Genomic DNA, 9,504 nt, shown 5'->3' with positions numbered 1-9,504 from the left:
AGGACGCTCTGGTTTCTCCGTCCGCCGGCCCCCCCCCCCCCCCCCCCCCCAGTCCAGGCCGGCGGACGAGGCCTGGAGCCTCCGTCCGCCGGCTCCCCCCCCAAAGTCCAGGCCCGGTCCCCCCCTTTTCTTTCTCTCCCCTCCCAACATTCTCTGTCTCACCCACTCTGTTTCCCCCCTCTCTTTCTCTGCCCTTCTTCCTTCTCAACTATCCTTCGTCCCATTCACTCTCTTTCAATCTCTGTCTTTCTACCCATCTACCTTCCTTCCTTCCTAGCTTTCTCCCTTCCTTTCTTTCCAAATTACTACCATTAACCCCACTCCGTCTCCCCCCCTTTTCTCTCTTTCCCCCCTATCTAACTCTGTCTCTCTCTCTCTACCTCCTCTTCTCCATTCCTCCCTTCCACTCGCCCTTCCTTCCTATCTAGGACCCGTCGTCTACCGCCACGACGGGCTTTCCATACTAGTTGTTTTATAAAATGGAAGAGTGACCCTGATCATATTAATGATTCTTAATCCATAAGTCAAAAAACTTGTTTAAAAGTCTAGAATGCTAATTTATTTTATGATTCAGGCATCTTTTGTATGGTCAAATCTAGTTTGTGACAACTTGAGTTAGGCCTGACATAGCCACGGCTATCCATTTAAAAAAAATTTTCTTTTGGATTGTATTATTGGGAAATGCTTCTAATACTGTATGCCAATAAAAGGTATTTGAATTTGAAATAATATCCAGGGGTAACCTCTACAGGCAGGACAGGAAAAGACAGCATAATGCAGCCAATAAAATTTAGTTATTGGTTGACATCTCAGGGAAATGAAACTCATTTGAATGTCGTCAGCACTTCTTGCATGGCCACATGACCCATCCAATGGTTTCTGAGACTTATGCCTCAGTCTGAAAAAACACAGGTGGGTTGTGAGTTCTCCATTTCAAGTATGCTTTTCACAAACTGCCCCCTCCCCACCGTTTCAGCTCAGGGCTGATTTAAACTGGGGATAAATATCTGTTGAATACATTTAAAAGCCCCTATATGTCCAACATGCCAAAACAGGGCCATATATGTTCAGGAATAGATGCTGTACACTGGGCCTTAGCAACCCCTTTCTGTGTATTTTACAGTGCCTTTGGGTCAGTTGGATTGAAATAGCCCCATAGAGAAAATTCCATACAATGGAGGAAAATTCCGCCTTTCCCAGGGAACATTCCTATATATCCACTACAGTCCCCATCTAGAAGTGTAGGTGGTTGCTGTGTCCTGAGTTATTGTAATGATGAACAGAGAGTTTGGGTTTTGGTCTGCTCCTCCTCTCCTAAGCAGACTGCTACAAAGCTCAATAGGTGTCTTTGGGCAAATCACAGTCTGACTCAATATTTCACATGGTTTCTGCAGAGATAAAACTGTAGAATTTTATCTACCCAATGGCAGCACTGAAATGGCAGGCAGATATTTTCTCTCTTATGTACTGCCTTAATCAATCCTACCAAGAAAGTGATAACTGCTCAGGTTTGATATACCAACAGCACTGCCAGTTTAATAGCGGAAAATGCAGGGTTCTCTCTCACTGTAGGCAAATCCCTCTTGGCTTGCCTCAATTTCCCCTCTTTATGATTGTCCCCAGCTCTTACTGGGGGGGGGGGACTTGGAGTCAAAAACATTTCAAGCTTGCAAGGAGATTGCAAAAAGTAAATGGACTACGTTACTCATCTCATCTCATCCCAACCCAACACTCTCTACAATACCCTCACCCCAGAGAACCAATATCATCCACACGCCATCCCTGGCCGTTTTCTTTCCATTTCTCACACTTCCCTGGAAGTGGGTGAATACGGTAAGGAATGAAGTGGGTGAATATGGTAAGGAATGAAGAGGAACCCAAAAAGTGAAGCCCATCAAGGCCTGAACACAAATTTGGAAGTGACTGGAATCATCCTGTGTTGGGGCGAAGCTTTTCAAACTGGACGAGTATGTATTTTGAACTCTCCCAGTCTGAACTCTGCAGTAGCATCTCCCAGTTCTGGCTGTTAACAAAAATAATGCGAGTTAATAGATTTTGCAACTGTTACGGTTTGGGTGTTAACTTGCTTCTAACTGCCTTTTCCCATTCCTTCCTGCCCACTTGAAATGTAAGCTCTGCTACTGAATTTAGAAGTGCTGGTATTGAACATATATTGGGGGGGGGGGCAGAGAATTTTTCATTAGTTGCTGTAAATTTTCCAGGTTGTGTGGCCGTGGTCTTGGCATTGTAGAACCTGACATTTTGCCAGTAACTGTGACTGGCATCCTCAGAGGTATAACACAGAAAGATGGAGTACTCTCTGTGTCAAGGTGAGACGAAAATGGTAGGCAGTTAATTTATATCTACTTCAGAAGCTGGGGTAGGTCTGAGTCATTATCTTGTAGGAGTTCCCCAGGCTATGAACATGCTAATGGAGGAGCTTTCCTGAGGAGGTTCTTTGTATATGGATTGTTTCCTGAGGAGGTTTCCTGTTTCCTGAGGAGGTTCTTTTGCATGTGGATTGGCTGTTGACATTCTAATCTTATCTGTCGTGCTACTGTCAGATGTAGAGTCTTTTGTGTTTTTCAGGACAGGAAACCATGCCCTATTTATTTTTAAACTCTCTTCTTTCCTGTTGAAATTGTGCTTATGTTTACGAATTTCAGTGGTTTATGTTTATGCATTTCAGTGGCTTAAATTACCTGCCTACCATTTTTCTTCTCACCTTGACACGGAGAGTATTCCATCTTTCTGTGTTATACCTCTGAGGATGCCAGTCACAGTGGCTGGCAAAACGTCAGGTTCTACAGTGCCAAGACCACGGCCACACAGCCCAGAAAACCTACTTTAATGAACGAACTCCGGCCGTGAAAGCCTTCGAGAACAATTTTTTTCATTCTTTTTTTGATGACTGCATCTTTCCCACAGAATCCATCCATGTGGTCTTCGGACGCAGCCTTTCTGAGTGCTCCAAACTATACTTTGTCGCCAGCCGAACCCAATGGTTACTTTGCATGTTTAACAGTAGGGATTACTGGGTCCCCTTTGGCCACCGGCAGGGGATGGGTGGGTTAGGGCTGCCAGATCCAGGTTGGGAAACTCCCGGAGATTTGGGGGTGGAGCTTGGGGAGGACAGGGACCTCAGTGGGGTACAATGCCACAGAGAGTCCACCCTCCAAGGCATCCATTTTTCTCCAGGGGAACTGATCTCTGTAGTCTGGAGATGAGCTGTCATTCTATCAGACCCGGGCACAAAGGGGAGTTTATTGCTGATGTATCACTAATGCCAGTTTCGCTTTTGTAACCTTGCTTGCACGGGACACCTGTCTTCTGTCTTCCCTTTCCTATCTCATGCCCTCTCTGACATGAGATTCCGTGTGTAGGGGGGAAAGTGTGAGCGAACGATTGTTGTAGTCTAGAGCTGTGCCATGATTGTAACTCTTCTTGAAGCAACAGTCCCCAAGGAGCAACTGGGTTTTCTCATGGGAGTGACCTTGGGCGAAGATAAGACTTTGGGAACAGCTAGTCGGTTGTGTAACTATCAGAGCCTTGAGTGGGCTGGTGTATATGACGTATGCATGGAATGTAGGCGCTCACCTTTACTTTCCATCTCCCGCCCTGGACTCGCCAGTCCTAACAAGGGCGTTCATCTCTACAGTTAACCAAATCTTTCCAATAAACCTTTTAAGTGATATTGGCTGAAGAGTGGTTTTACTGGGAGCCTGACAAATTCTGGGGAATCCGCAGTCTCACCTGGAGGCTGGCATGCCTATCAGAATGCTGAAATCAAAGCAGTTGCTTGGTTTGATCGGACTTCCTCCATTTCTACTTGTGCCTTTTGATTTCAAAAACAACAGACACTTATGTTTCTGTGCAAATAAGTATTTACGCTTCCCCTCTCTTTTCTCTCTCTCTCTCTCTCTCTTTTTTAGCCTTGTTACGAAACAGTGAAAATGTGGCTTCAGGAAAACCTGCTAGCAGTGGGGATTTTTGGATTGTGTACAGCTTTGGTTCAGGTACATTATACGGACCTCTTCTTGCCTGAGTGATTTCTGTTTTGAAAGGTTTGAATTTGCATGTATTTAGTAGTATACCATGTATTTTGTATGTGTTCAGTATTACACTAACTGTCGTTAAAGACTGCCCTAGCAAAAGTTACATCCATCAGCAATGTAAGACTTCACACTTTCTCCTTTTTCTGTGCATGTACACATGCAGTCGTCAGCTATTTCTGTATGAATAATCTTTAAAATCTTGCTTAATCTTCTGTTATTTATGATTAGGACTTGTTCATATGACCATTCATTGTGCGACAAAACAATTCAATGAGTAACAGTTTATATTAACTTGTTTGCATTAATGGATTCAATGGGGGGGAGCAAGCTCAAGCAAAGAGGGGAAACATGGCTAATTACCAATCCGTGGCTCACCTTCTTTTTAGCCAGGGGGAAAGGATAATGAAGGGGCTGCGGTGGCTCAAGTGGTTAAGACACTGAACTGCAGGCTGGAAGGTCTGTAGTTCGGCAGTTCGAGACCCGAGTGCCGCATGACGGAGTGAGCTCCCGTCTCTGGCCCCAGCTCCTGCCAACCTAGCAGTTCAGAAGCAAGAAATTGCAAGTAGATAAATAGGTACCACTTCGGTGGGAAGGTAACAGCGTTCCGTGCACCTCGGTGTTCAGTCATGCTGGCCACATGACCACGGAAACGTCTCTGGACAGTGCTGGCTCTTCGACTTTGAAACAGAGATGAGCACCGCATCCCTAGAGTCGGATTCGACTGGCTTTCGAGCGAGAGAAACCTTTACCTTAAAGGATAATGCAAGCAATAGAATGGCATTTACTCCAGAGCTCTAACTCAGACAAAGTTTGTCACAGTAAGGGCAAGATCAGAAGGTTTGTTGAGAGCTGAGTCTGGGTTCCCTATCGTGACTCTCATACTATCAGCCACATGTCTCACTGCAGGGAATTAATTTCCCAAGCATGTGAGACCTTGATAAAGCCTTTCACTCGCACCATTTTAAAACTTTATTTATTTAGATACTAGTACCCCACTTTTCTTACCCAAAGTGGCTTCTCACATCATTCTGCTCTCCTCCTTTTTATCCTTACAACAATCCTGTGCAGGGGTCATTTCATAGAGAAAGAGGTGCAGGAGCTCATTAGCATAGCTTATTAGCATAACTTATTTGCATATGCCACACCCCCTGACATCACAGGAAGTGTCAGAAGGCAACGCCCACCGCTCAGGCCCCACTGGACTGTTTTGGATTGCTAGCTATGGGGGGGGAACACACAGATCAGCCCTCACAGAGGAGGGAGAGCTTGTACCTGAAGGTGGGCCGGGGGAGGGGGGGCTTTGCAACTTACCTGGCTGCTTCTTGGTCTGACTGAGGGCTACTGGGAGCAGGGGGCGAGGCTTGTTGCATGTGCCCACCCCCTGGGCTCCTTACTGCCGGAGCTCTGCTCCTGTGCGCTCCCGCAGGAAATGACCCCTGTATGTGAGGTAGGTTAGGCTGAGAGAGTGACTGGCCTACCTTTCCTCCAGGAACTACAGCTGCAGTCCCCCAATTCATGCTGCTTTGGGTTAGGAGCCTCCTGTCTCTCAGGGCTGCAGCCCCAATTTGCATTGGCACAGTGTATGCTTGGGAAATGAGTTTCCAGCAGCATGACGAATAGCAGGTGTTATGAGATTTATCTATTTATTTGATTTACTAGGCAAAAGGCCCATTTTGAAAATAAATACAACGATCTTTAGAAAGAGGCTCTGGGTGGGAGCCCCAGCCTTGGACACTCAGTGTCAATTTGCTGTGGTGAACTCAGCAGGGTATAATGACACTGAGTCTACCATTTTCTCCAGAGGAACTGATCTCTGCTACCTAAAGAACAGTTGTAATTTTGAGTGATCTCCAGCCCACACCTGGAGATTGGCAACGATGGTTCCCCAGAAGGGAATGGTTGGTTTGGAGGGTGTCCGAGGTTCCAAGTCTCCTGAAACCTCACCCTCTCCAGGCTCCATCCCTCACATCTCCAGGAATTTCCCACCTGGAGTTGGCAACCCTATCTCCTTCCTACCTTTATTTCCCCCTCACTCTTCAGCTTTCCACCCCCACACACCTGCAGCCTCTCCCGTGCTCTGAAGCCCTGACTGCTACGTCACATTGGCTGTCATACGGGGGCCACCACAGCAGCATATAAGGATACAGAGCCCACCATTTTCTCCAGGGGAACTGATCTCTGCCATCTGGAAAGCAGTTGTAATTCTGAGTGACCTCCAGCCCTCACCTGGAGACTGGACACATTTTACCTCAGAACAGCAAACTGGTTAGAATGTTAGAGGCAGGTTGCCTCCCAGGGAAGGGAGGGTCCGGTTATGAGCAGCCACGCTCACCTGCCTTGGTGCGGATGCAGCCGTGCAATCTTGGACCTTGTCTTGGATGCCAGCCTCTGCTCATCACTCCTGAGAACGCTGATTGATCTCCCAGCATTCCGACCCCTGGCACTGGTTTTCGGCTTGGTTTGGACTTTGCACCTAGCTTAAGTATACTGTATTGTGGCAACCAGCCAGAGCCGGCACATAATTACTTACAGCCCTACTCAAAAAGTAGGTGAACAGCACACTCCAACGCTGAGTTAACCAGACAAGCTCAATGAAATCAGTTGGTCTGTGCACTTATGTTTGTGATGGATAGTTGCCTAAGGGTATATGTATACTACGAACATGTGCTGTTTTACATCAGCTTAACAGCCATGGCTTCTTTCAAGGAATCCTGCGAACTGTAGTGGCTGAGAATCCTGTCAGTTATCATCAGTCACTGTCCCACTCACCCCACCCCCTAGTCAGAACTCCACTTCCTAACCTTTCCCGGGGACAGACAATGAAACCAGTTTTACCATCGCATACATAAGCAAGCGCTGAAGTCCCCGATCTTTCATATATTTCATTAACTTAAATCAGGGCTCTTTTTGTAGAAAAAGCCCAGCAGGAACTCATTGGCATAATAGGCCACACCCAACAGCAGAAACTCATTAGGACTGGCTACATTAGGGGGTGCGTGGCCTAACATGCAAAGGAGTTCCTGCTACAAAAAAGCCCTGGGTTTGGACAACAAACAAGATAAACAGAATAAGAAGCAAAAGGTGGGTGTGGCTGGATGACCACACTTCGGGTAACATGGGGGTGCGGCCTAATGTGCTAATGAGCTGTGCTGTCAGGGGTGTGGCCCAATATGCTAATGAGTTCCTGCTGGGAGTGGCCAACTTGGGAGCCAGCCGGAACTCCGTTCCTGTGCGTTCCTGCCCAAAAATAGCCCTGACTTAAATCTCATCAACCTGGATGGGGGGGGGATACAGGCTGAATGTGCTGGATTAGAATCCTGTAGCACATTAGAGATCAACAGAATCTTCAGGGTATAAGTGTGCAAGAATCGAAGCTGCCTTCGTCACGGTATCTGACAAAGGGTGTTTTGTCCCTTGACAGCTTGTTGGTCTCTAAGATGCTACTAGACTTGAATTTAGCTCTTCTACAACAGACCAGTGTGGCTTTCTTCTGAGGCTAAATGTGCATCACAGTTCTTCTGCACAAGCTCCAAAAGCCCCTATTTCAATGGTACTTGCATAAGAGAACTTCCGAACAGATAACTGGATTATCATGGCATGGGTCGACTACCTACATCACAGCCATGCTGCCTGCACCTAGTATATAAGGGGAAACAGCACTTCATGGCTTTTTGTGGCTACAAGAAGAAAGGAAAGGAAGGAGGGGAACAAAAAAACCCACACTCAAATAATTGAATTAAGAACCTGGAAGATTGTCAATGCAAATCTGAGGGCCAATTCCTAAAAACAATAAATGTAAATCATAAATATATAAATAATGCAAAATTATAAAAAAAATACATGTATTTCTTTAAAGATAATTTAAAAACCGTTAGGAGACCAATTTTTTTTGTGGCTACACATCAGCATGGCCATCCTTTCACAAAGGATTTCATGGTGTCAAAGAGCCATCGTGGTGTAGTAGTTAAGAGCAGCAGACTCTAATCTGGAGAACCGGGTTTGATTCCCCTCTTCTCCACATGAAGCCAGCTGGATGACCTTGGGTCAGTCACAGTTCTCTCAGAACTCTCTCAGCCCTACCTGTACCACAGGGTGTCTGTTCTGGGGAGAGGAAGGGAAGGTGATTGTAAGCTGCTCCAAGACTCCTTCGGATAGTGAAGAGCGGGGAATAAAACCAACTCTTCTTCTCCTACTGAGGAGCATGGGCTTTTCTGATTTGCTATCACAATCCCGAAGACAAGAATGCCATGGTAACTAATTCCACGCATCAATGGTAAATAAAGTTCTCCTTACACATCCGCTTCACAACCTGAGCAGACACCTGAAACTGTGCAATGCTATTTTGTTATTTTCCTCCTTTTGTGACGCACATTATCTAACCAGTCGGTAGGGTGGGATATGGATTGAGAGATGTCATAAACTAGGGCCGAGTTCAGACTGGCAGTTTGCCCCGATATAGGCACGTTTCAGAAACGTTCCACAACTGGATTAAAGGGGCCGTTCACATCTGTTTGGTGTTCCCCAGCCATACTCAACCCGTCTTGTAATGCTTCGCTCCCGAGTTTAAAAGATACCTGGTGAAAGTGGCAGCAAACCCTGGAAAGCGCGATTATCCCGCGTCTATCCCACACCAACAAAGTGTGAACGCCAAAAGCTGTGTTTTGCTTATGCACTCATGTGCACATGTGCATAAGCGCTTAGGCACTTATCTCCAAATTACCAAAAAGAAAGCCACGCCTTACAGCCACGCCTCCGGACCAGCGGTGTGAAGCGCTCCCTTGCGCCTCCTCCTGGTATGCTCCCACATCAGTCGCTGCAGTGTGAACGGGAAAACCCGGAACAGTTTGTTCCGGCTCTTTTTTGCCACGACTCCCTCCCGCTTCAAACTGCCCGTCTGAACTCGTCCAAAGAGAAGCTGTGCTATGACATGTGATTACTATACTATGAAGCTATACTATGACATCAGTTAATCAAGACTTCCTTTTGTGCTTACAGATTCTTGGACTGACGTTTGCAATGACCATGTACTGTCAGGTTGTGAAGGCAGATACCTACTGTGCATAAGAGCCATTTCTGAATCCACTGGCCCCGTCTTTCCTCCCTACAAGATGCAAGAGGACTCTTCATTCTCATTTTTTCCTATGTAAAATAAACTGTGTATAATCCTCTCTAGAGATTTTGTGAATCACCCTAATTTATCAATCACCACCATACAAAAGGAGGGGGGGGGAAGGAAATATGAAGGAACTCAGACTTGGCTGGGCAAAAGAAAATTCACTAAGTCACAAGAAAACCAAGAAAGACGAAATTGCTCCCTTTTGCATGGATTACGACAAGAGTGAAGAGGCCGCTTAATTTGCCAACGTGGGTGTAGAGGATGCAGAATAACTCAAAAGTACAAGTTTACTGCAATTTGTCCTTGTAGATAATTAGAGCATCACATCAAGGA

The 9,504-nt window shown here is 46.2% G+C and overlaps 1 protein-coding gene across 1 annotated transcript in view; it reads left to right on the top strand.

Moving 5' to 3' along the window:
• The window catches only part of LOC107107469 (tetraspanin-4-like), a 99,901-nt gene extending 90,620 nt beyond the window's left edge, over positions 1-9,281 (top strand). The window contains exons 5-6 of the mRNA XM_015407777.1: positions 3,933-4,016; positions 9,051-9,281. Coding sequence (XP_015263263.1) covers positions 3,933-4,016; positions 9,051-9,119 — 153 coding nt within the window. The 3' untranslated portion in view covers positions 9,120-9,281. The remainder of the gene's footprint in view (positions 1-3,932; positions 4,017-9,050) is intronic.
• The last annotated feature ends 223 nt before the right edge of the window (positions 9,282-9,504 follow it).

This window comes from Gekko japonicus, unplaced genomic scaffold (genome assembly GCF_001447785.1).
Source record: "Gekko japonicus isolate JY-2015 unplaced genomic scaffold, Gekko_japonicus_V1.1 scaffold2694, whole genome shotgun sequence".
In the NCBI taxonomy this organism is placed as follows: domain Eukaryota; kingdom Metazoa; phylum Chordata; class Lepidosauria; order Squamata; family Gekkonidae; genus Gekko; species Gekko japonicus.
The sequence above is the reverse complement of the archived record's forward strand: the minus strand, read 5'-3'. Positions and strand labels throughout refer to the sequence as shown.